The sequence below is a fragment of the Carlito syrichta genome, unplaced genomic scaffold, assembly GCF_000164805.1.
Source record: "Carlito syrichta isolate Samal-C Ts95f unplaced genomic scaffold, Tarsius_syrichta-2.0.1 Scaffold305729, whole genome shotgun sequence".
NCBI classification, from domain to species: domain Eukaryota; kingdom Metazoa; phylum Chordata; class Mammalia; order Primates; family Tarsiidae; genus Carlito; species Carlito syrichta.
Window position 1 is genome coordinate 474,270 of NW_007249825.1, and position 26,425 is coordinate 500,694.

Consider the following 26,425-nt stretch of genomic DNA (forward strand, 5'->3'; position numbering starts at 1 on the left):
TTTTTTTTTTGTTTTTTTTTTTTTTAAGTACTTCATACTCAATGATTGTGAGCTGGATTCTAGCTGCTCCCCATCTTGTCCCCTACCCCAGTTTGGGAACTTGATAAAAAAAAGAAGTAGCTTTGTGCTTTTCAAAGTAGGGGAGGGAACAAAGCCAGTGTGAGGTGCGATCGGAGAAGCAGGGCAGAGGGGGGCCAGGTGCCGCCCGGCTGCTGTGTGCCAAGGCTGAGCGCCCCCTGTTAGGGTGCCAGCTCAGCCCTGTGGCCGCAGGGCCCCTGCTAGAGAGGCCATGCTTGGCCTGCTGGCTTCCTTTCTCACCTCCCAGAGCATCCCAGCCCACCTTCTGCACTGAGATAGAATTTCTTCGGCAAACAGCTTCTCGAGGGGAAGAGCCACCTGTGTGGCTGGTTCTTGTGCTCTTGACACAAGAAACACTGGTCAGGTGGCGGCTGTGTGGGGAGGTGAGCCAGCCCCTGCTCCTGGCTCTGATTTCTAGTGGGTGCAGCAAGGGACTGTGGCTGTGAGAGTTGTCCCGTGTGGGGAGAGGCAGGGATTGCACATGGACCCTCTGCACGGGCTGCCCCCTGCCCCTGTCTCCTGCTGTTTGCCATGGGGGACCCTGGGCACACGTGTACTAGTTGAATCTTTTTTGGTGAAACAGAGCAAGTGGGGTGAGAGCAGTCTCCATTCACCACCCTTGGCTAATTGCAGCCATTCAGTGCGTTCTGTGTTACAGGGACAATGGACACCACACATTCCATTTTCCTCACCACTCAGGCGAGGAGAAGACCTGGAAATCACATAATATGTGAGAAAGCGAAGGCAATACCAATTATTTCAAAAAGGCCACGAGGAAAAGACTTGTAAATACAAGTTAATGGATAGAGAACAAAACAATTCATATGCTAAAAAAAATTGGATGGAAACCCATAATTACTTTAGGAGTTATGGTAATAAATTATTTATTAATGTAAATTATTTCACAGGCAAAGAACATAGAGGAAACTTGAGCAGAAGGATCATACATTATGTATAAAAAGGAATTGTAAAAATATTATAGCAGCCCTCCTTGTGCCGCTCCAGTTCAGGTTTGTTAGCATTTTAATTATAAGCCCTCACTTTCAGTGTTTAATTACTTGGCTGTTAAAGTCTCCTGTGCACATAAAAGGGTTGTTCCCGGGGGCACTCCCTGTATTAATTTCTACAGGGTAAACCAGTTGGCTATGTTGAGCTGGGTAGGACTAAGAGATTTCAGTGGGAGATTCAGTAGCTTTTGGTCTTCAAATTCAGCCACTATTTTATGTTGAAAGTGACTGCATCTTGTATGAAAAGACTGGCATTCAGAGGCTGAATGTTTTTGATTTCCTAGAACAAATGAATGAATGAAACGAAATGAATGCCAGCAATAACAAAATCAGAGCTCCTCAGGCTCAGTTTTTGGTCTCTGCCTCCTCTTCCGTCTTTCAGAGATAGCCGTTTTGAATATGCTCACTGGGCCAGCGCTTCCTATAAGAGACTACTTATTAACCAGTATAGGCTAGAGTGAGATTTGTTTCTATTATTTTTATTTTTATTTTTTGAGTCGGAGTCTCACCCGGTCGCCCAGACTGGAGTGCTGTGGCCGCGCCCGGCCGCCGCAGCCTCCACCTGCTGGGCTCCGGCGATCCTTCCGCCTCCGCCTTCCGAGTAGCCGGAATTACAGGCGTGCGCTACCACGCCCGGCTGATGTTTTGATTTATTGTAGACATGAGGTCTCGCTGCCCAGGCGAGTCTCGCACCCGTGGGCTCAGGCCATCCACTCACCTCAGCCTCCCAAAGGTGCAGGATTACAGGCTGAGCCACCGAGCCCGGCTGTTTTTATTTTTAAAAATTACATCCCTATACAAGTATGTACATGGATGACTTTTTAAGATTCGCTTTTTATTTAGTTATTATTTTAAATTTATTTTTATTATGGTCATAATGTGTGATTTTTAATCAAAAAATTTTTTCTTTCGGACTCCCGACAGGAAAACTGTGGGATGTTTTAAATCTCTAAGCTAGTTTAAGGCTCGTCCATACAGGGTGCTTTAAATTCTTCTTTGTACCATTCATTGGTTTCAGATAGTGTTTCTGGACTGAAAGCATAGGATAGAATTCGGTGTAAAATGTGGTTGGCACGTGATCATCGTTTCCAGTGACAAGTGAAAACAGAGTCTCCTGGACTGCCTTCTTAGCCAGGTTGGGGTGGCGTGGGCTGGAGAACAGGGGATAGCAGCTGCCGGACCTGTCTTTGGGGGACAGGCCTTCCTCGTGGAAAGAAGGTTGGAGAGGGAGGTGGCCTGGCCCAGCTGTAGAAGCATGGCCTTGGCACTGCAGACTAGGTGGAAGCCTGGGCTCTGCCCTTTGCTGGCTGTGTGGTCCACAGGGGAGACATGACATTGTTCTGAAGCTTGATGGGGATTGTGCCAACCCACGAGATGAGTGGTGTGCTTGAGATACACACTCATGCTCTTTCCTGGCTTCAGCAAGGACTCTACTGGGGTGTTGGTTAATAAACATGTATTGACAGTTTCCCGAGGAGTTCCCCTCGCTGCGCGTCTTTTCGTCTGTCTAATGGCACCCAGCTTTGTGTATCACTTGAGGTGCCTCATAAGTAGCGGCCCATGCCACATGCTCTGTACACATCCACACCCAGGGTGGGAACCCAGAGGAGACGCTTCAGAGTTCTTGCTGCCGTCGCAAACACCAGCTTTGCACATCTGTGAATTCCCCTGGGAGCTAAGGGTAGAGTAGGTTCTGCTCGGGCTGAAAGGGCTGTCATAGGGGCCCAGTTCCCACCCCATTTCCTTGAGCTGGGGAGACTGAAGCTAATGCTCCCAACACCCAGTCTGGTGTGGTTTCTACACCTTAGGGATCCCCCAGGGCTTCCCAGAAGCAGTGGCAGCTGCCGTGGATCACCCCTCCTCTGCCGGTAACTGCTCTGAACTCCAGTCCTGACCTTAGCAGCCTCTCTTTTCTCCTAGAGCCCCTCAGGTCAGCCTGCCTGCATTCCCGGATAGGGGGCCTGCTGGAGTGTTATCTCCAGCTGTCCTAATCCCTGTTTCTTGTGCCTTGTGTGAGGAACTTCGCGTCCTTTGTCGCCGTTCCCAAACCCAAGTCACAGCTGGCATTTTACAGACCACCCCCGGGGAGAGGGAAGGACTAGAGGGCCGAGGCCTGGGCAGGCAAAGCCCGAGAAGCTGAGTCTCCATTCTGGTCACACAGGCAAGGAGCATGAAAGCCCATCGGAAAACATGACACCATTGTAAGAGAGCTTGTGTCCGTGCACTGCTTGTGCTCCACCCCCCAGATGTTCTTTTCGTAAGATCAGTTGAGCAAAGCTGCCCTCAGAAAGACACCTCAATTCTTTTGAGTTTCCTGTTGAAAGTGTTGGTGAACTTCTCCCCAAATCAAGCACAGAACCCTTGTAGCCCCGAGACCGAGTTAGTACAATCCAACCCACAGGACAGGGGAAAGATACTCCTCCTTAGTACAGGTAGATAGGTGTGAAATCCAAGAAAGAGTCGGCCGGTCGTGAGCTGGCAGCAGGCTTGTAGGCTGCAAGAGTCTTAGACCTTGGGTCTATACTTAAGGTACTTAACCTTTTCTGGAATCCACATTCTGCTGTGCTTATGTCACTCTGAGACAGCATCTAAAACACAGCACAGAGATCTCCAGGGAGATGAAACTCTTTTGAATATAAGAAGGCTTATAATCCCGCAAGAATCTTAGGCCCTGGAAATTTCCCTTCAAGTTTAAGGGGAGAAGTGGAACTGAGAGCATTTGAGGTCAAACACCATTCCTGTTCCTTGGAGTGTTTTTCTCAAGCTCCAGGATCTGTGCACCCAGCAGTCTTCTGCCTTCTTTCCTCAATCACGGGGCGACAGAACCAAAGCCTTGTGAGTGTAAATCTGAGGATTTGGGTCCTCGCCTCCGCATGCGTAGGCATCTGATTCTCCTGTGCCTCTCCAGAGAGTCAGAAGCCAGACACCTGGAGCTCCGTCACTGAGCTTCAGCTTTGGGTGAGCTCCTGGTCACCTCGTCTGTCCGAGACTACCTGTGAGAGAACTGGGCCTGGGGTGTCTGTGCGCCCCTCCCCCCCACCCGTGTGTGGGTAAAACCCTGCGTGTTTATGCTGTACACACATGCCTGCACACACACTCTCATGTGCCACTTCAGACTTGTGAAGATAGGCTCGGCGGGCCTTGGGAAAGCTGGAGATGCTCCTGCCGTTCAAGTAGCAGGCACGGCATAGAATGTAACTGGCTGGGCTCACACCCCCGGGCTGGGTGCCATCGAGCCTTGGTGTGGGGCTCCGGGTGGGCGGGGAGTCCCTCTTCACAGCTTCGGGACACACTGATGCGTCATGGTGTGTTTCAGGAAGAAGGTGAGAGGCTTCCCTCTCGCCCTGTTGTTCACCCGAGCAGTTGGCTTCTCAGGCCTCTGCCAGTGGCCCTCCATCTAGAGCGCCTTGCGCAACTTGAGAAGGAAGCCTTGAGGGGCCCCACCCTGCCCTGAGGAACGGGGGCCTCTAAGTACGGGAAGGGTGAAGTGATTCTTCTCCACAGTTCTGCTTCCCATGGTCGGCCCAAACCAAAGCATAAACAGCAACTTTCAGCAATGCTATGAATCCAAATTTGTAGAGACCAGAATTGCTGACCCTGCAGAAGCTTCCTGGGTGTGGCTGGATGGTCTAACTGGGCTGCCGTCCTGATAGACAGAGGTGTTTGAGAACTCAAGCCCCTGTGTACCCTGCAGTCCAGAACAGCGGCTCTCAACATTTTTGTATTAAAATAACCTGGGGCCAGGCATGGTGGCTCAAGCCTGTAATCCCAGCACTTTGGGAGACCGAGGCGAAGAGGATTGCCTGAGTCCAGGGGTTGGAGACCAGCCTGGGCAACTTGGCGAGACTCCGTCTCTACAATAAATCAAAAAAATTAGCCGGGTGTGGTGGCAAGCGCCTGTAGTTCCAGCTACTTAGAAGGCTGAGGTAGAAGGATCACCCGAGCCCAGTAGGTCGAGGCTACAGTGGCCATGAGTGTGCCACTGCACTCCAGCCTGGGTGACAGAGTGAGACTCCAACTCAAACAAACAAACAAACAAAAAACTGTTTTAGTCGGGCGTGGTGGCGTGCGACTGTAGTTCCAGCTACTTGGAAGGCTGAGGCGGAAGGATCGCCTGAGCCCAGCAGGTCAAGGCTGTGGTACCTGTGAGCGTGCCACTGCATTCCAGCCTGGGTGACAAAAGTGAGACTCCAACTCAATAAACAAACAAACAAATGAAAGGAAGGAAGGAAGGAAGGGGAAAAAAAACTGGCTGTAATCCCAGCACTTTGGGAGACTGAGGCGGGAGAATTGCCTGACAATTGCCTAGGAGTTTGAAACCAGCCTGGGCAACATAGCAAAACCTTGTCTCTAAAAAAAAAAAATCAAATAATTTGCCAGGTGTGGTGCGTGTACCTGTAGTCCCAGCTATTGGGGATGCTAAGGTGGAAGAATCACCTGGGCCCAGGAGGTTGAGGCTGCTGTGAGCCGTGATCATTGTGATTATGCCACTGTGCTCCAACCTGGGCGACAGAGTGAGACCCTGACTCAAACAAAACAAACCTGGGGAGCTTATTAAAATGAAGATGTCTCCCCTGAGAGATTCTGACTTTCAAGCCAGGGATGGGGCCCAGGAATTGGCACTTTAACAAATACCCCAAAGGATGCTCCTGCAGGTGATCCAGAAGCTTTGAGAAATTCTAGTGCAGAGAATACAGATTTCCATTATTACAGCCCGATTCCAGAGGTTGGTGCCCAGTGGAGAAGAGCCGAGCCTCTTAGCTGCGAGAGCATTTCCTGATCGTGGCTGCCACTTTTGAGAGCCTGCTCTAGCCCCTACACACCTCTGTAACTCTCATCATAGCTCTTAGATATTAAGTAACTTGCAGAGCTGAAGTTTAAATCCAAGTCCATGCCCTTTCCACCTCACCAAGTGACAACTGCTCGGTGGACTCCCTACGTTCGTGGCCATTGTCACTTTTGAAAGAGTTATAGTTGTTGGTGCAGAAGTGACATTGAATGGAGGGGCGGGGGCACCCAGTATCCTCCTCTTTGGAGCCCCACCGAGGCCCTTTGTACAGTGTGCCGTCGGGGCAGTTTGCCATTAAAAATTAGCTTCTATTCCTGTTTCTTTTGTCTGGTGACCTGACCACCGAATCGCTTTCTGTTCCCTGAGTGAAGAGGGAAAACACAGGGGCTAAACATAGCCTTGATTGTTTTTACTTTTCTTATATTGTGCTTCTCAAAGCGATAAAGATAGAAACAATTAAAATATTATCTGCCTGCAGAAAGAACAAGTGGCCACCTGGCTGGCGTGGATACACAACAGCAGTGTTTTGTGTTTTCGAAGTATCTTAGGCATGACTGCACCCACCAGTCTCCCAGCTGCTTCACACACGGCCAAAGGGCCCTGGTAGGATGGAGAGTTCAAGGAATAGCCCAGGTTGGGCCTACCTGGCTAAGGAAGGCTCACCTTTGCCAATGGCAGAAGACATGTGAGGCCAAGTGAACACCCACAGCCTCCTCTGCAGCTTATCTCTGCATGTTTTAGTCTACTCCCTCACCCACCACCGACCAAGGTCTGCTATGTGCCTTGTTCCATGCTGGGCACTGGGGAGCCATGAAAGAAGGCATGAAGGAAGAGCTGCACTTGAGAGTCTGTGGCTCAGTCAGAGAAGAAAGCATGTAAGCAAATAATTAAGGTTCAGGTAACACATGTGCTGTGTAATTGACAATCTAGGCAAAGAGCTGTGAGTGCCAGGGGATCATTAGGGAGAAGAGGTTTGAGTTGGAGCGGTTTTTTTTTTTTTTTTTTTTTCAGTCGGGGTCTTACTCTGTTCTCCAGGCTGGAGTGCAGTGGCATGATTACAGCTCACTGCAGCCTCGAACTCCTGGGCTCAAGCAATCCTTCCTCCTCAGCCTCCCAAGTAGCTAGGGCTATAGGCACATGCCACTGTACACAGCTAATTTTTTGTTTTTGTAGAGTCAAGGTCTCACTATGTCGCCTAGACTGGTCTTGAACTCCAGGGCTCATGCAATCCTCTCATCTCTGCCACCCAAAGAGCTGAAATTACAAGCATGAGCCACCATGCCTGGCCTTGAGTTGGCTTTTAAATGGAGAGACTGTCTTGGTGAGAGGAGCATAAAGGTAGAGGAATATTCCAGGATTTTGCAGAGGTATGAAGGCATCGTGAAGAGATGGTGTTTGGGAGAAGCTGAAACTTCTCTTCACAGTCGAGATCTGACCCTTTGAATCCTCCCTACCATATTAAAGAAATCTCACATATTAAGGTCGTAGAAGTATACTCCTTACCACAGAATGGTGGAGATCCTTTGGGTAAGCCAGGGCGTGTTCGCATTCACCATCCAACCCCAGTTCCTCTTGGAGATTTGATCGTTAACCTTGTGGCCAAGCAAACTGGACTTCCAGCCCTCTGCATCCAGATTTTACCGTGTTCATTCCTGCAGTTTCCTTACTAAACCTTAGTTTTATATAGAATTGCTGGTGCATAAGAATTACACAGAACCAGGAGGGGTGTACTTTATCGACTGTTTCAAGGATTTTCAAGGATAGTTTTGACTCTGTGTCGTTCTTGCCTGAGCTCCAATATGGTAGGAAGTTTGGTATTAGGAGTGTTGGGTGCCTGAAAGGAAGTCTGCTGGGGAAATGAATAGATGGGGCTTGGGTGTCAGGCTGGAATGCTTGCCATCTCTCCAGGAGGCAGTGGGCAACAGCTGAAGGGGCGGGCCACAATAGTGGGGGGCTTCAGAAAGTTCTCTAGAGGCCATGAGGGGGGTGGGGCTGGAGTAAGCAGGTCCCGAGGGGTCCAGTCATGAAACACCAAGATCGTGAGTTGTCCACAGGAAAGGAAGGGCACAGCCAGGTGAGAGAGATGTGTTCGTATTTAAGTAGCTCCCAATTCCCCTTCTTATGATTTCCCTGGAGATGGGGATAATTCCAGTCCAGAGGAACAAAAATGGAACAGGAAGTGGCATCCTCTGAGCATGGTATCATCTTTTTTTTAATTTATATTTTTGAGTCAGAGTCTCACTCTGTTGTCCAGGCTGGAGTGTAGAGGCAGGCTCACGGTTACCCCAGCGTCGACCTGCTGGGCTCAGGTGATCCTTTCGCCTCAGCCTTCCAAGTAGGTGGAACTACAGGTGTGTGATACCATGATATATTATAGAAACGGGGTCTCACCAAGTTGCCCAGGCTGGTCTTGAACCCCTGGGTTCAGGCAGTCCTCTTGCCTCGGCCTCCCCAAGTGCTGGGATTACAGACTTGAGCCACCATATCCAACCGGGATCATCTTTTAATTTCATGGATTTCCTGAAGCCTGGCCAAGCCACATTCTGTACGAAGCCTCAAGCACCCTAAGCAGTATCCATCATGGCACCATCTTGGGGCCGTCACTACTCTGTGGTTGGGCCCCCTGGTTCCTTCCTCAGTCTGCCACATTTCTGGCTCATCTGGTGCTTCAGTGCCTTGTCCCAAGAGAAGTTGGTGACCAGCATTTTTCTACGACAACTTCCCGAAAACCCAAAGGAGTCTCCCCAGAAGGCCCTCACCCTAACTGACCCTGGCTCACTTCCCAAATTAAGCCAGGGCACAGCACCAGTGGACTTGGTAGTCGCATACTCCATATATTGGGTAATAGACGATAGAAAAACAAAAGAGAAAAAGAATAAATCCAGCCAGCTGTCTGCCAAACTGTTAACATTTTGGTTTGTTTCCTTTTCATCTTTAGATGTGACTTATTATTAAATATTCCTTGATAATTTATTTAACCAGCCTCCTTCTGTAAGACATCTTAATTATGTTTACCATTTTGCTGTCACTTATCATCCTGATGAACATCGTCATATGTCAAGTCTCCACTTTTTTTTTTTTTTTTTTTTTGAGTTGGAGTCTCGCTCTGTCACCCAGACTGGAGTGCAATGGCCGCTCCCGGTCACCGCAGCCTTGACCTGCTGGGCTCCGGTGATCCTCTCGCCTCAGCCTTCCAAGTAGCTGGAACTACGGGCGCGTGCTACACGCCCGGCTAATTTTTGATTTATTGTAGAGATGAGGTCTCGCCAAGTTGCCCAGGGCGGGTCTCGAACCCGCGGGCTCAGGCAATCCACTCACCTCAGCCTCCCAAAGGCGCAGGATTACAGGCTGAGCCACCGAGCCTGGCTAAGTCTCCACTTTTTTCTTAGGATAACTCTCCCTCTTTTAAATCAGATAACATTCTGCGGTCAATTGAGTACCCCAAACAAGGCTAAATCAGATAACAGAAATGGTTGTGACTCAATCAGTGTGGGTTTATATTTCTTTTAATTTTACTTTTTATTTGGGCTGACTAACATCAAATGGGAACTGTTTAAAAAGAGTGGGGGGAGGGTACCCAAAGGGAGCCATTTCCATGGGTAGTAAAGACATATTTGAGCAGCATAAATGCAACTTGCAAAAGGTATTGTGGGTGGTTTTTTTAAAGGAGTCGACCAAATCCAATGGAAGGAGCAGGTATCGAGGCTTGGCCTGTATTTTCGTGAAATATTTAGTCAAACTGAGTCATGACCTGGGAAAATTCAGGGATGAAATGAGTGATGCATGCATTGGATGTTTCACGACAGGCCTGCTTTGTTGCCACTGGCCTGCCTGGGCTCATGGGACCCTTCTCCCCTGGTACCTCCAGCTTAGCAGGCCCTCTGTGACTACAGCCTCTGGACAGCTTCTACCCATGTCCCCTGACAGGGTCCCAGCTCCTCCCGATGTGCCTCATGACCTTGTCGAGTGCCTAAAAGGAAGGAGCCTTGCGTTTGGCCCTGAGCTGGCCTTTTTTTTGCCTCGCGGGCCTTCCTTTGGGCGGCACTGGGCATCTACCTCGAACCAGTCAGGGGAATGCTGCTTGTGACGCTCAGCCCTGGGTGTGTCTCTGGTGCGCTGTGAGCAGCGGCCGCTGGTGGAGGGAGGGAGGTTTCTGGTCCTTGCTGCCTGGAACACTTATGCGGGTTAAATCACAATTTTCTGAGCCGGTGCCCTGTCTTGCCTGACTCATAAACTGCTTGAGGATAGGGCCAGCACCAGGCTCACCTCGGCAATGCAGTGTAGTAAAAAGAGCCTGGGCTTTGAGGCCAGACTAATCTGGATTTGCGTCCTGTCATGTGTTAGCTGTGTGACCTGGGCTCGTTGCTCAACCTCCCCCAGGCCTCCGTCTCCCATCTGGTCCATGATGGTACCTGCATGCAGGGTGCTGTGTGCATTACAGGGCCCAGGGCAAATGCTCGGTAAAAGATCCACATTGCTGTGAGGATCGGTGCGCATTTAAATACCTACTGAATATCATTTTATGTTTCATTTCTCTGTCCTTCTCTATCCTTGATGCAAGCCATTCACATTCGCACGATTTATGAATATATATAGGTTAGAAAAAAGTAGTGCTAACATGTTGATCCCTGATAGCATGGCATATTTTGTAACTCTGCTTTTGTATCATAAACTTGAATATAAGAACTATGTCAAATTTATCTTTGCATCTCCTAAAATTCCCAACATGGTGCCAGACTCCATAGTAGAAAAACAAATCATTCTTGACTATTTCACTAAAGTAAAGGTTCAAGTGTAAATTCAGCATTTCATAGCAGGGTTAGCTTTATTTATTCATATGTTCAAGTAGGAGCCTGAATATGCAAGTTTAAGTTGTAACCCTTAAGTCTGTGAAGCTCAAGACTTGCTCTTATAGACTTCAGTTGCTTTGAATAGCCTTGATTTCAGCGAGAACTATGTGAACAGAGACAGTGCTATGACTGGCAGCTGTTGGTGAGGTTGATGTTGTTGAACATTTTGGCAGAGAAGACGTAAATAAATAAAATTGCCAGTTTTTATAATCATCAAGGACTTTAAAGATGGAATTCAGATGAACTAGCCTGGCAGTACCTCAGCCCCCTTTGACCTTGACCATCTTGAGTCCAGAAAGACTCATCTCTGGTTATGGTCTTTGGCCAGGGCATTGAGTCCCAGTCCTAAGAGCCACAGAGAACTGAATAGGACTTAACAGATGTGTTGCTTGCCCTGCCTCTGCTGCCAGCCAAGGTGGGGCACGGGGCAAGTCCGTTTCCCCTCTATCAGATGAGAAAAATATTGCTTTGGATTTTCCTGGGAGTCAGTATGGTGTGTTGGAAAGAAACCTGTATCAGGAGTCGCAGGAGGACATCTGGATTCTAGGCCTTTGTCTGCTCCCAACTCAAAGCCTTGGGATTCACTTCCCCTCTTTGAGCCTCAGTTTCTCATCTGTTACATGAGGCTGGACTGGATTTTTTTTTTGAGTTGGAGTCTCACTCGGTGGCCCAGACTGGAGTGCAGCAGCCGCTCCCGGCCACCGCAGCCTCGCCTGCTGGGCTCCGGCGATCCTTCCGCCTCAGCCTTCCGAGTAGCCGGAATTACAGGCATGCGCTACCACGCCCAGCTGATTTTTTGATTTATTGTAGAGATGAAGTCTCGCCGCCCAGGTGGGTCTCGAACCCGCGGGCTCAGGCCATCCGCTCGCCTCGGCCTCCCGAAGGCACGGGATGACAGGCTGAGCCGCTGAGCCCGGCTGGCCTGGATGGGTTTTCAGGCCTCCTGGCTCTTACTGCCTCTGCGGGTGTGGAGACGGAGGGCTGGAGTGAAGGCCTTCTCAAATCCTGTTTTCTCCTTGTCCTTTATGACCCAGAAAATGACAGATGGCGAGACCTGGACAGGAAATGCCCTCTTCAGATTGACCAACCAAGTGCCAGCATCTGGGAATGCCTGCCCGAAAAGTGTCAGGACAGCTCACTGTGGCACCGGGAGGCGGTGACCGCCTGTGCCGTGACCAGCCTGATCAAAGACCTCAGCATCAGCGACCACAACGGGAACCCCTCAGCGCCCCCCAGCAAGCGCCAGTGCCGCTCTCTGTCCTTCTCCGATGAGATGTCCAGCTGCCGGACAGCATGGAGGCCCTTGGGCTCCAAAGTTTGGACGCCTGTGGAAAAGAGGCGCTGCTACAGCGGGGGGAGCGTCCAGCGCTATTCCAACGGCTTCAGCACCATGCAGAGGAGCTCCAGCTTCAGCCTCCCTTCCAGGGCCAACGCGCTCTCCTCGCCCTGCGACCAGGCGGGACTCCAGCCTCGCTTCGGTGGGCCTCCCTGCCAAGGGGTGCCAGGCTCAGCCCCCTGTGGACAGGCGGGCAGCACCTGGAGCCCTGACCCGCACCCCGTGGGAGGGGGCCGGCTGGACCTGCAGCGGTCCCTCTCCTGCTCGCATGAGCAGTTTTCCTTCACGGAGTACTGTCCACCCTCAGCCAACAGCACACCTGCCTCAACGCCAGAGCTGGCGAGACGCTCCAGCGGCCTGGCTCGCAGCCGCTCCCAGCCGTGTGTCCTTAACGACAAGAAGGTCGGCGTGAAGCGGCGGCGCCCTGAGGAAGTGCAGGAGCAGAGGCCTTCCCTAGACCTTGCCAAGATGGCACAGGTAAGAGTCCAGCGGCCTGGAAGGTGTGGCAGAGTCGCCTTGGCGCTTGCTGGAGTCCCTGCTGGTTCTGGCCTATCCCTGTCGAGCGCAGAATGCCAGTTTCAGAAATGCCCAGGAGTGGGTTAATTTCTTTCTGTTTTCAATCCTATTCAAAGATTCTTTCAAGTTGGTTTTTAGAAAGCATCTCACTTTTCTCCATTTATAGTCAGGCATGCTCTCCCCATGAGAACAGTGCTAGGGGAACAAGAGCAGATGGCGGTGAGAGGCCAGGCACTGGTGGGCAGACCCGTGGGACCAAACGCTGGTCATCCCTTCGGCCCTTCGCTGGAGCCTTCTCTCCCAGGAGGCCTCCCCTGCAGCTGCTAGAAGAGACGTACGCACCAGGATTCAGTGTCCCTCGGCTGATGGTGATCCTGAGATCAGGGCTACGGCTGATGGTTTTAGAGAGCGAGAGATTGTGGGTTGGGGGCGGGGTGCTAGTCCTTTGATTAAATTCTTTAAATGTTAGGCCACCAAGAAATTGTCATCAGTATCCTCTGTGCTGCCCCTGTCATCACCTCGCGCTTCACTGTAGGAGAAGCCTCTGGCCACATGCCGCGTCACTCGGACTTTATCCTCTCTGTCTCGGAGCCCTTCCTTGTGCTAACGCCGATCTTGGGTGTTGATTCGACTGAGATGAACTTGGACTTAATACACTGCCATTAGGACAGTGTCTGAGCCTGAGGGTTGACTGTGTTTGGTTCTTGCTGTGGGTGAGAGCCGAAGGAGTCGACTCGGCTCTTGGGACCTGTGACTCGTAGGGTGGGTGTGATGGGAATGCAGCCCTGTGGGTTCTGGGAGGCCCTCAGTGGCTTAGGGCTGTGATGTGACCATCGCCTTCTCTGGTCTTGTGCATATAAACATTCTCCCCACTGGGCTTGAGGGGCTGAAGAGCTGCGTGTCATGGGGACAAGCAGAGGGGCTGACCTTTCTCTCCCGACGTTATGGCTAGATGTAGAGTGGGCAGGCTTAGCGGGTCTGCTCCCTTTAGGGCGGGCACAACCACCTGCCTTCAGTGCCTGCCGTTGTTTTCTCAGTTGGGCCTTCTTTCCTTTTAGAGAGAAAACGCAGTTTCTGTTTACGGAGTGTTTCTCCTCTTTAGTTCCCATTTGCAGCCTAGACTTGAGACATCTGCACCCCACAAAAGAGGTGAGGATGTCTCAAGTCTAGAGCACACCTTTGCTCAAGGGCCTAGACCCTGGCTCAAGGTCAGCGGAAGGGTGAACTGGTGGCATGCTTGTGTCTCCCCTGGCCCTATGGGTCCACGGGGGGAAGGGCCTGAAAGGGTGTGGGCAGAGCCCTCCTGTCCGGTTCTCATTTTCCCCATTGCAGTTCCAGATGTGGCCCTTTCTTCTTCCTGTGCAGTGGACGTTTTTGACTTTACTCGACACATTCATTGGACACCAAGAGGAATTTTCCTTCTCCTGAGAAATTAAAATGGGTAAAAAGGCTGGAAAGGTGACAGATTTGGGTAACTTCTGAAGGAAACCCAGAGCCCTGAATTCTGGGTGTGATAACGGCTTCAGTTAAATTTTTAATGCTGAGCTTATTTTATTACCTAATAAGCTAGATAGGTAATAAAAACAACGCACGCATGTTATTATATTTTACTAGCCACAGTTGGAATAACACCCCTTGCAGCACTGGAGACATTTCTTGGCCTCACTTGGGTAGAAACTGCTTAAAGATATATTATCGCTTGGTGGGGCTGGGCCCAGATGTATAGATTGCTTCATCGACTCTAGGCAGGTCTCCAAGGTCGGGGAAGGTGCGTCCGAGACTGAGGAGGCTGCCCTTGTTCGGCCTGTCCGCCTGCTGGGGACAGGGAAGGTAGAGAGGTCCCCCTGGGGAGTGCGTGTGCCTGCAGCCAGAGCCCTGGGGATGGGTCTGCGGACCCTGAGCCGTGCCCCGCCAGACATTTAGACCCTCACCACCTCTGTTCGCCTTGGTCTCTGTGGCTTTGCCTGCTTTGAACCCCCACTGATGATTTCTGCCTTCAGGAGTGGGCCCTGATGACTAGGCACACCCTCCCACCCCCCACTCGGAAATCCCTGTGCATTTATAAAGAGCCCTGGACTCAGCCTGGACAGCACAGGGCCCTGTGCCTGGATACCCAATGAACTGGGTGTGTTGCTCATGTCCAGGGACCTGCGTGTAGCCAGAGGCAGCTGGTGTGGGACCGACTGGCCTCAGTCGTGGTCTGTGGCTTCACTCTACATGCTATGGAAGAAAGGCTTGCACTGGGCTTTCTGTATCTGTGGAAGGTAGGCTTGTGCCCAGGGTTGGCCCATGCTTTGCAAGCTGAATTCTGGACTTTCTCTCAGTGGTCTTTTTGTTGTTGTTGTTGAAGTCAGAGTCTTACTCTGTCACCCAGGCTGGAGTGCAGTGGTGCCCATGGCTACTGCAGCCTTGACTTGCTGGGCTCAGGCGATCCTTCTGCCTCAGCCTTCCAAGGAGCTGGACCCACAGGCACATACCACCATGCCTGGCTAATTTTTTTGATTTATTGTAGAGACGAGGTCTCGCCAATTTGCCCAGGGTGATCTGGAACCCCTGGGTTCAGGCAGTTTTCTCGCCTCTGCCTCCCAAAGTGCTGGGGTCACTGGCATGAGCCACTGTGCCAGGCCTCGTTGGTCTTTTGATCTTGATTTATACATTTGCTTTTGGAGGAGGGAGCGCGGCTTGAACATTCTTGTAAAGGCGCCCTTTGTGCGTGGGTTCTGGAACCAGGTGCGTGAGAGCCTCGGATTAAAGGTGCAAAGTGCCTTTTCAGTTAGACCTTTGGAGCAGCTGCACATTCTGAAACTCCTGGCTCCCCTGGAGGCGCTGACTGGGGCTGAGGCTTTCAGGACCCGGAGCTGGCCTCGTGAGCATGTCGGTGCTTCCCTCTGGCCATGAGTCAGGTGACCAGGCGGACTATGGTAGCTGGAGCTCATCCAACTCACCCGCAGGAAAGGGGCTAGGGAAGGAACCTGAGAGAGTCAGGCCAGCAGAGGAGGGCAGGGAGCGCTGAGGGCCAAGGCCCTGCTCTCCTCTGGATTCAGCATGAGCAAGCGCCCTGGAGGGTAGACCCTGAGCTAGAAGCAGAGGATGTCAGGAGACGTGGCCTCGGGACTTGTCCGTTCCAGCCCCTCCTGAGGCTGCATTGGCCCTTGTGCCCTCCAGGACTCTTCTGGACATGCTGTTCACTGTGGATCGACATTTAGAGGTGACGTTGACAAACCAGGCCTCCAGAAGAGGAGCAGGAGACAGGCATTCCTGGGCAAATTGCTTGACATGTCTGTGCAGCAAGTGCCACAGTCACCACCACCAGGGACATAGAACTGTGGGGGGGAGTAAGGGAAATAATGTGCATGTGTTTGATCTGTGTATATGTACATGTGCGTGCATGCGTGTACATGTGTCTCTGTCTATGTCTAGATGGGTATAAATCTATAGATATGTGCATGTGTGTCCACATCTCTTGATGTGTATGTGTGTATCTATATATGTACACATGCACACACATCCAGTATACCAGCTGGCACAGGATGAGTGCTGACAAATGTCTGTTGTCATCACCGCAATCACAGGGCTTGGAGGGAAGGTGGCACTTATTCTGGGTTGCTCTCGAGGCAGCCTGGGACCAGAGGGTGGACGGCTCGATCTGCTGCGAGAAGGCCCCTTTTCCTTTGTCTGCCGTTTCCCTGCTTCTGTCCTCCCTTTTCTGTCCCTGCCATTGACTTTTTTCTGCTTGCTCATCTTCCGCCTCATCATTCTCCTCTTGTAAATGTGCAGGAGGCCTGCCCTGCAGCTCAGCTCAGCCTGCAGCGATCTCTGTGCTCATAGCCCAGGGTTATAAAATGGTGACCGAATCAGATTTGTAGCCCTGCCAGAAGAAGCTGGCCGTGTGTGAGCATTCTTGCCTCTCGTGTGTCACCCTTGAAACCAGGGTTGAAATATCCCGGGGGCCCACCAGCTACCCCACCCCTGTCCAGCCGCCTCCTTGGGGCATAGCTGTCCAGTTCACTGGCAGCAGGGGCTCTGGCCTCTTGGCAGGGGGGATGAGATGCCGCGGGTGAGGGCGTAGAAACCGCTTTCAGATTGTTCTTGCTCGTGTCTTTTTAAAGTCCCAGTGCCAGGACCGTGGGCAGAGATGCCCAGCATGGCTGCAGGTGACCTGGCCATCCGGATCCTGAGTGAGGGAGGATGATTGTCGTGAGGAAAGCCCCACGGGGGGTCATGACACAAGGACTTGGTCCAGAAACGTCCGCCCTCCCTGTCATTGGAATTATAGCCACTCAGTTCCACAGAGCAAGTTTCCTGAAGGCAGCCCAGAGGGCCAGTTTTTCTCCCATGCTTGCCTAAGTATGACTCTGCTGACCTCTGCACTTCCGGCTGGTGTTTTCTGTGAAGTCGCAGCCTCCCTTTTGTAAAATAATAATGTATGCCATCAAGGAGAGGACCCAGCATGAGCACACGAGGTGTTTTTTGTTTTGTGTTTTCTTTTTTTGAGTCCAGGTCTTACTCTGTGGACAGGCTGGAGTGCGATGGCATGATCACGATAATTACAGCTCGTGGTAGCCTTGGCCTCCCGGACTCAGGGGATCCTTCCACCTTAGCATCCCAAGTATCTGGAACCACAGACGCACACCACCATGCCCAGCTAATTTTTTGATTTTTTGTGGAGACAAGGTTTTGCTCTGTTGCCCAGTCTGGTCTCGAACTCCTAGGCTCAAGCAATTCACCTGTCTCAGCCTCCCGAAGTACTGGGATAACAGGCATGAGACACCATACCATGCCCGGTCATATGAATTGCTTATTAGCAGGACTCTTGCTGATATTATTGGTTAGTGCTTTTGAGCCTTGGTTTGACCACCAAGCATTGGTTGCCTCCCAGCAAGATCTGAGCTGCACACGTTACCATCAAGACATGGATCACATGTGTGTGAGCAAAGAGTTCAGAAAAAGCAATGATGAAAAAGATCACCCATTGAATACAATCCCCCTGGGGGTCACAGTCCTTGCTGTATTTTTAACTCTAGACCAGTCAGCTTGAAAGAGCAACAAACTGTGTTTCTCAACAGCACTTCGAACAGAAGCGAGACATTTGTGGGGAGGGGTCAGGACGCCAGAACAGAGGTTTGATTGATTGCAGCTGCCCACACACTGGGTCCCCAGCCTCCCAAGCAGGCCTCAGAACAGGCAGCAACTGTTGTGTTAGCAGATGTCTGAGGGACCCGTGAAAGCTGGTCGGGGGCAGTTTGGGGCAGAAAAGAAGCCTGAGGTGGAAACTCGCGTGCCAGCGCGTCTTTGGGAAGCCACCGAGAGCCTCGTTCCTGCGGGTGGACCCAGGAGTGCAGGGTGGGCCGGGGCCACAGCACTGCGCGTGGTAAGGGGTTGCCGTAGGAAGTCATCAGTGGGGAAGGGGCTGATATTCTTCGGTGACTTGTGGCTCTTTGCTGGGCAGGGCATCCGCTGAGTGAAGCTTCTGCAGCCAGCCTTCCAGGCTCCACCCTTTGTGCCAGTGGGGGCCACCTCCATCGAGGGACAGTGATTCCCTTCACTGCCACGTCGGGGGCCCTTCACACCACCGGCTGCATGGCCTTCCTACTCAGGCAGCCCCGGCAGCTGCAGGCCGGCTGTGCCTTTCCTTGGCCGAGTTCCGGTGCTGTAGGCCTGGCTCACCCGAGCCTTAATGGCTGTCTCCTGCCCACCCTGCCAGTGACCAGCCACTTCAGCCGTTTAGGTTTCCTGCTGCTTGGCACCCTCGGCACCTTTCCTGCCAGGACAGGAAACTGTGCGAACAGCCAGCAGAGGAATTCAGAGGTGGATCACCCTTTACCACACGAAATGCAGACAGGTATGAAGATCTAGTGAGATAGCAACACAACCTCTGTGGGCGCAGGGAGGCAATTGCTTCTGATTTGGATATAATCAGGACAGAATTGAACACAGGAAGAGAGCCTTAAAGACCTGGACAGTCACAGCTTCCTGATGCCAAGGTGTGACAGCCCAGTCTGTCTCGAACTCCTAGGCTCAAGCAATTCACCTGTCTGCATACCTCCTTCCATGCTCTTGGCAGACAGCACTGATCAGTTATGGCAGTCTTTTTGGGTGAGCTCAGGGGAGATCTTAGAATCCTTGCTTCGGGCATCTTAGCAGCCATTGCTAGTTGCTGATGGGTAGTTGAGCATCGGTAGTTGAGTCCATCCCCTCACTTGATGCTGAGGCCTCCAGAGTCCAGGGAGAGTCAGTGACTTGCCCAAAGCCCGATGGTTACTTAGGCATCCCAGAAGGCGGGATCCTCGGCCTGCAGACCCCAGCCTCAGTGCTCCTGCTGCCCTGCTTGGTCCTGGTTGAGGACCACTCAGCTGACCTTTCCAGAGAGCTGACATTCGTGGGACAGAGAGAGTGGGGTGGGGGGTAAGAAGGGACACCTTTGGAGTCAGGTAGATTGGGGCTCTGTTCCCATCCTTCCACTTTTGAACTGTGTGCTCTTGGACAGTCACTTACCCTCTAAGCCGCCAAGTCCGTAACATGGGAATACCAGTTTCTGTTTCTCATGGGTGTGGGGAGGAGTCGTGCAGCATCGATCCAGCACACAGTTGGCACTCACCGGTCATCAGCTTTGATTAGCAGAGAGCCAAGGCCCTCAGCTTTTCTTCTGTTGCTCTGGGGTGGATCCCTTGTGTGGCTACTCTGGGCAGTCCACTGGGCTCACCACCCTTGGTGGGCCAGGATCCTGCCAGTTGTGGAGCGGGTGGGAGCAGGCTGGGATCGGGGGCCCAGGAGACTATTTTCTGGGTTTTTTTTTTTTTTTTTTGAGTTGGAGTCTCACTCTGTCGCCCAGACTGGAGTGCAGTGGCCGCTGCCGGCCACCGCAGCCTCGACCTGCTGGGCTCCGGCAATCCTCCCGCCTCAGCCTTTCAAGTAGCTGGAACTGCAGGCGCGTGCTACCACACCCGGCTAGGTTTTGATTTATTGTAGAGACAAGGTCTCGCCAAGGTGCCCAGGTTGGTCTCAGGGAATCCACTCGCCTCCACCTCCCAAAGTGCTGGGGTTACAGGCTGAACCACCGAGCCCGGCTGACTATTTTCAACTTTAACATTGGTCTTCCTTTTATCTCAGAAATAGGTGTGTCCGTGGTACCACAGAGCCACTGATGTGGGTTCCCGTATTCGAGGACACCCTTTTCAAATGCCTGGGTCACTCCTTGCTGCCTCCACACAGCCCCCAGGTTGCACAAGTAGTCTGCTTAAGGTCACTCGGATCGGGGCTGTGTTGACACAATAGCTTTGATCTCCTGGGAAAGAGGGAAAAGGAGTACAGCTGGGGATATTCCAGGGAGGCAGCTTTTAGTGCCACTTGGTGGTTTTCCATGTGTCTTAACAGACGGTATTGAGGAGATGTGAGGAGGTGTGGGTAGAGGTTCTGGGATGTCCCAGGCTCTCTAAGTAAAGGCCTCTCCCTGAGCCAGTCGCTCGGATGACAGCCCTGGACGTGCTTGGAGCACCCTCAGCTTGCCAGGCCCTACACTGGCCCTGGCACAGATGTCTTGGAAGCCCCAGCAGGCCCTGCCCACCCTTGGGAGGCCACAGACTGTGGGCAAGAGGGGGAGAACAAGGTCTTCCCAGCCAAGGCTTTGGTACATCTGAGCATGGGAAAGGACTGTAGGCCGGCTGACCCCTTCCTGTGACCAGCCTCGCTCCAAGGGCCCACAGAGGAGGGCTTAAGAGAAGCCCTCATGTCGAGCCCAGGCTGCTGAAGCAGAGAGCACGGGCTGAGATGAGGAGGAGACAGGGCTGGTGGGAGAATGGGGCCTCGTGCCGGAGCCCTGGCTCTGGGGCGAGCTCGAGCCTCATCCTGAGCAACTTGCGTCGCCTCTCTGTGACTCAGTTTCCCCATCCACGAGGAAGGGTAGCAGCACCTTCTCTTGTTGCATTAAATGTCAGCGTTAAATGAGTTCTTTGTATGAAGTACTTGGAACTCAGGGCCACGTGCCCAGGCTAAATGCTCTCTAAGAGCCGGCTGCCATGTTGGGAATCACGCTTCAGGGGTAAGCAGAGAAATCCGCCAAAAAGGAGGCCGCTGCTGCTCATTGGGTGTGAGCTGTCCTTCCTGGCCCTGCAGTCCTGAGGTTCTCTGCCGCATCCCTGTTCCCCAGAAGAGGACCTGGAGCGCAGAGACTTCCACTGCTTGTCTGAGGGCCCCAGCAGAGTTGGTGAGCTGCGGTGTGGGCTCTGAGCCCAGGTCTCTCTACCTCGGAGCTGCGGATTTGGCCTTGCTGCCACCATGGTGGATGCCCCTTGTATTGTGAGGGAGACAGAGGTGGGCCATCGCTGGAACAGAGCTTGGAGTCAGAAGACCCGGGTTTGAGACCGGCTCTGCTCCTTGGCTGTGTGATGACTGGGCACCACTGCCCTGCTTCTCAGAACCTGGGACATCTGACCACATGTGCACCTGCCTGGCCATGGTGCTTATTCCTAGGCCTAGTCCCAGGGAGCTCCACAGATGCCCAGGGACTGGCTTATCTCCCTGGCACTGAGAGTTGAGGTCCCTCAGGCAAGAGGTGCCGGCACAGCCTGGATTAGGAAAGGCCTGATCTGGAGAAGGAATTCAAGGGCCCGGCTTTCCAGCTTCTGAGTCTGGGGGGCGAATGCCCACTCCGCTGCTGTGCCTGGCGGAGCAATGGCCTTCCCACCTGCTAATGAAACTTCTGGAGTGCCAAAGTGGGCTGGAGGCTTGACTCACGCTGAGTCGGCTACCAGGCTGCTTCAGAGATGTCTGGAAACGCCGGTCAGCGTTGGCCATTTCTCTTTTTTTTTGAGTTGGAGTCTCACTGTCGCCCAGACTGGAGTGCAGTGGCCGCTCCCGGCCACCGCAGCCTCGACCTGCTGGGCTCCGGCGATCCTTCCGCCTCAGCCTTCCGAGTAGCCGGAATTACAGGTGCGCGCTACCACGCCCGGCTGATTTTTGATTTTTATTGTAGAGACGAGGTCTCGCTGCCCAGGTGGGTCTCGAACCCGCGGGCTCAGGCCATCCACTCACTCAGCCTCCCAAAGGCGCGGGATGACAGGCTGAGCCACCGAGCCCGGCTAGCGTTGGCCATTTCAAAGGCAAGCGCCGAGTCCCAGTTTGACATCCCAGGCCTTGAGTTCAGCGGGTGACTGAGAATGACTGGGGGCCTGGGTGCCGGGGCGAAACATCGGGTTTTCTGCAGGAGAGCAGCAGCACCCCGCAAAGCACCTCTGTGTGAGCAGCACGGGCGGAGGGGGTTTGAGGGAGGCAGGGAGACCAGCCAGGCGACTGTTGGCAAACGTGATGGTGGGGGCCTCGACCAGAGGAGGGGCAGCAGACGTGGTGATTGGTGGCAGCTCAGGAGATGTTCTGGAGGTGGAACCAACAGGACCAGCTGAAGGGCTAATCTTGTTATTGGCTTCCTACTCACCTTAGACATAGAACATGCTGGGCAGAGATAGCAATCATCCCAATTCCCAAAGATAACTTCCTTTAAGCTCCCTTGCTTGCTGTTTGCTAATTGTAAGTCCCTTTTGTTATCTAACTTGCAGCCCTCACTTTGACTATATTTCTTCTTGATCCGTTCTTAGTAGAAATGAAATTTAATGGATCACCATAATGTTTTTTGCTTTTTTAATGATGGAGATGGGCTCTCGCCATGTTGTCCAGGCTGGTCTTGAACTCCTGAGCTCAGGCCATCCTCTTGCCTCACCCTCCCGAAGTGCTAGGATTTACGGGCGTGAGCAACCATCCCCGGACTCATTTTGTTTCTGTAAGTATCCCTGGAACCATCTTACCCTCCTCAATCCTGGCACATCGGTGGTTTGCCAACTCGGCTGCTTTTTCCTACTCTGAGGAGTCTCAATGCCTTATCCTTTTCTGTCAACTCTCCGTTTGCAAGCCTCTGACTCCTTTGCTGAAGCTTCTCTGTTCTTGTCCATTTGAAACGGGATGCCCCGTTGTGAAGTTGGGGCTGGAAAAGGCGAGGGGTGGCTTGGGGCCACAGGAAGATTCTTTCATGGTTTCAAATGCTTGTCACGCTGGATCTTGCCTCAGCTGTGCCACATCTGGTCCATTTACAACAGCTGGGACAGCAGCTCCGGAAAACTCGGGGGCTGCGATGGCCTCTCTAGTTCTCCAAGTAAAGCTGAGTAAGCCCCACTTGGGCCCCAGAGGATGCAGGGGAAGAGCCCGCTTGACAGGCCCCCTGAAGGATTGCGGCATTCCCTGCCTCATTCCTGCTTCCTTATCAGAGCCATCGGGTTAATGCCTCCTGGAAGGGATCTCCAAGGCCTTGGTGAGCATGGTGCCTGTGGGCCGTGAGAGCCCCGGTGAGGCCGGAGCAGGAGGCACAGAGAGGTGTGTCCCCAAGAGGGACATGTGACTGACGACTGAGCCAAGCCCAGAACCGAACACCTCTGACGCTGTGCCTTTGCCCCGAGGCCATGTAGGCTGCTGGCCTTCATGGGCTCATCACGGCATGAAACCTACGTTTAGCCCACTTTGCTTTTTGCAATACGGATCTCTGTCATCCACGTAGAATCTCCTCTGTTGACAAGCGTCCGTTTATATCTAACATTTTTGCGAATTACTACCCTTTCTCGCATCTTCAAGCAGTAGTCGAGCACTGAAGATGGAAAATGCCACACGCAAGAGCAAACCCTTTGCCGCAGCCCCCATGCCGGCAGGAACTTGGTTCGACTAGACTCAGAGTGGGTGTTAATTGCCTATTTATGGCCAAAAGATTAACAATGCCTCCTTTGAAAGTTAGACATAGTAGAGCTCTTGGATAATTCCTTTGGGGCGGGGGAGGAGTGGCTTTTTAAAAATCTTGCAGAAAACAAAAGAAATGGTTGGTTCCAAAATGTAATGCAGACACCAGAAGCTTAATTTGCGAGCAGTAGCGGCGAACTCCCATCAGTAATGTGCCACTAAAGGTCATCAGGCACCCCGCCCCTTCCCCGAAACAGCACAGGGCCACATAATGCACTTAATCTCACGGAGCAGTGGCAGGGCCCCCGCTGCTTCCCTGCCAGACCTCTGTGCATGGAGAGAGTGAGGCAGGGCTCCCGGGGCAGCCGGGGCCTGTCGGGGGACAGAAACCACCCAGCTAGGTCCAGGCAACGGCCCTGTGAACAGTGGCGAGCCAGGTTTTGGCAGAATGGAAAAGCCCAGAAGAGAGCACAAAGTATCATGGAGACGCAGCTGCGGGAAGCTGCTTCCCCGCTCAGGCTGGAGGACGGCAGGCCACAGGCTCCCTTCTGAAAGCTTGGCGGCTCGGAGTCCCTGGGCTCCGTGGGGCTGGGACCAGACTTTGGAGAAGCGGGGGTGGGAAATGGGTTCTGCGGACGCTGGAAACGCTGCAAACTGGAAGCAGCAGCTGGGAGTGGAGCAGACGACCCCTGCAGGTCACTCAGCAAGACTGGGTGGCGGTGACAGCCCCGGGAGGGGTCCGCCCGCAGCTTGGGCTCTGCTCAGTCTTGCCGCGCGTGCCGCCTGGCGTGCTCCCGCGTGGCTGGGGGTCTCTCCCAGCTCCCTGTGGCAGCTCCTCACCTGCTCATTCTTCATTCAGCGGGTCCTCACCTGGTGTGTGCTGGGCCTGACGTTGAGCTGCACCCTGGGGTGTTTCTGTGACACCTGCAGGCCAACAGCAGGCAGGCCAGATTGCTTTGAAGGAAGATAGGGACTGTCAAGAAAATTCACTAAGCCAGTGTGGTTCGGATCCCAGGCGGGAGGCGAGGAGAAGAGAGTGGCCGGCTTTAGGTTCGAGGGACAGGGAGGCTTCGTTAAGGAGGTGACACTGACACAAAGACGCAGGTGGTGAGATGTTCAGCCTTGCAGAGAGAGTGAGGGGAGTGTCCCACATGGAGGGAAAGCAAGCCCGATGGTGGGGAGGCGGGGATGGGTATGGCAGGTGCAGGGTACGGCCAGGCGCATGTGACTGGGGGCCTGAGCCAGAGGGTGCTGGGGGACTTGAGGGTCAGCAGGGTCACCTCAGAAGGTCTTGCTGGTGGTGCAAAGCGTGGACTTCTGTCCCAAGGGTTGGAATACCGTCAGGGCTCTTGGGGGCCGGGCTGCTGTGAATCGGCCTCCTTATCTCACCACGGCAGTTACTTGCTGCCACGGGGGTTTGCCTCAGACAGCCTAGGGAAACGGTGCTGCACGCAGGTTGTGTGAGGGCGAAACTGGGGCCCGGCAGGTGAGGGCTGCTTGGAGGGAGCCAGGCGCCTCCTGTAAGTGCCTCCCGTGGGGACTAGGCCACCTCCTATCCTCTGCTGCTGGCCCATGTCAGCAAGCAGCCTGAGGCTCTCAGGGCTGCCCCCGAGCCATGCCCTCCCACACCTGCACACATGTCAGCCTGGCCTGGCTCCAGGAGGCGGGGTCCTGACTGCTCACCCATGCACCGGGGTTTGCAGCCCCCCGCACGGACCTCGAGAGGAGGCCCTCTCATTCCACTTTTCAGGGAAGGAAATGGAGTGCCGAGACCATTGGCTCCTGGGCCCGGTGGGGAAGGGGGCCCCGCTGGCTCTTTGGCCCTTACAGCCCATGGGCCCCCAACTCCACAGGGCTCCCCTCCTGGGGTGAGCTCTCCCACCACCTGGGAACCATGGGGCTCAGGCAAGTCTGGGGTTTGCTCTAGACGTCAGGTTCCCCGATGGTGAGGTGGGGACGGTGACTTCCTCACCCAGGGCTGCTCCCAACCCAGGGCCTGGTACACAGGGTGTGCTAAGGAAATGTGACTGTTACTTAGTGTATCCACTGGGACCATAGACTGGTAGATCTTTGAAACCCATTTGTCCAGTCCCCTCTTCCCAGCCCCGAGCAGACTTGGCATTGCTTGAATCGTGAGTTTTCAGGTTGACAAACCAGGGTGCACTATGGCGCAGTGGCCTCTCTGGGAGAACGCTTCAGCTGTCCTGTCCCACGTCCTGCTGCACAAGGCCAGGGTGCAGGGGAAAGCACCCCAGCGTTCTGAGCGCTCTGCCACATGAGCAGAGCAGTGGAAAGGGCCGGTTACATCCTTCAAGTGGAAATATTCACCATTTGAAATGATCCCCTTATTGTCCGAAGCAGAACCTTTGCGACCCACTTTTTGTGACTTTGCCGAAAGACCTCCGAGAGCTTGACCGCTACCTTCTACTCCCCCCACAGCCATCCAAATGGCTTGTCCTGGTGGTGGGAGGAGCCCCAAGCCAGCCTTGCACTTCGAACCCAGGGGTCTGGCTGGCCTCGTCTCTCTGACCCCTCGACTGGCTTTTCTAGAGGCAGCGCCCAGGGCACTTCTTCCGCGTCCCCCCAGAGGCCTGCTCTGCCTGCCCGAGGGGCGCCTTTCGTGGGGCCGGTGTGCCAGGGCATAGGGAGAGGTGTGAGAAGTTGGCTCTCGGTGTCTCAGGAGGAAAACGCTTACCAGCCCCTCGCTGGGCGGACTGACTTGGCCCAAGATGGGAAGGTGGTCTGAGGCTGTGCCGGGAGCACAGCGGTGCCACGCCAGGCCTGCCCTATGCTCACATCCATTCCTGGGCCAGCGTGGCTTCTGCCAGGCCCCCACTTCTCATCTGCCGCTTTCCTGAGGTGGGTACCCCAGGAGATAATGAGACAAGGAAAGGACCCTCATGGACCTCCTGGGTCTGCTCTCAGACCTTTTGGCTCAGCGTCTTATGGCCCCCGTGGGAGGCCAGATCCTGCGCCGGACGCAGTGCGGTGGCCTGCTCCTCCAGACAGTTCTTTTTATTTTTTTTGAGTTGGAGTCTCACTCTGTCACCCCGACTGGAGTGCAGTGGCCACTCCCGGCCACCGCAGCCTCGACTTGCTGGGCTCCGGCGATCCTTCTGCCTCAGCCTCCGAGTAG

At 53.4% G+C, this 26,425-nt stretch overlaps 1 protein-coding gene across 1 annotated transcript in view; it reads left to right on the top strand.

The window, feature by feature from the left end:
- The window catches only part of FAM53B (family with sequence similarity 53 member B), a 120,614-nt gene that overhangs the window by 48,876 nt on the left and 45,313 nt on the right, over positions 1-26,425 (top strand). Inside the window, exon 4 of the mRNA XM_008062510.2 lies at positions 11,759-12,537. Within this exon, the coding sequence (XP_008060701.1) occupies positions 11,759-12,537 (779 nt within the window). The remainder of the gene's footprint in view (positions 1-11,758; positions 12,538-26,425) is intronic.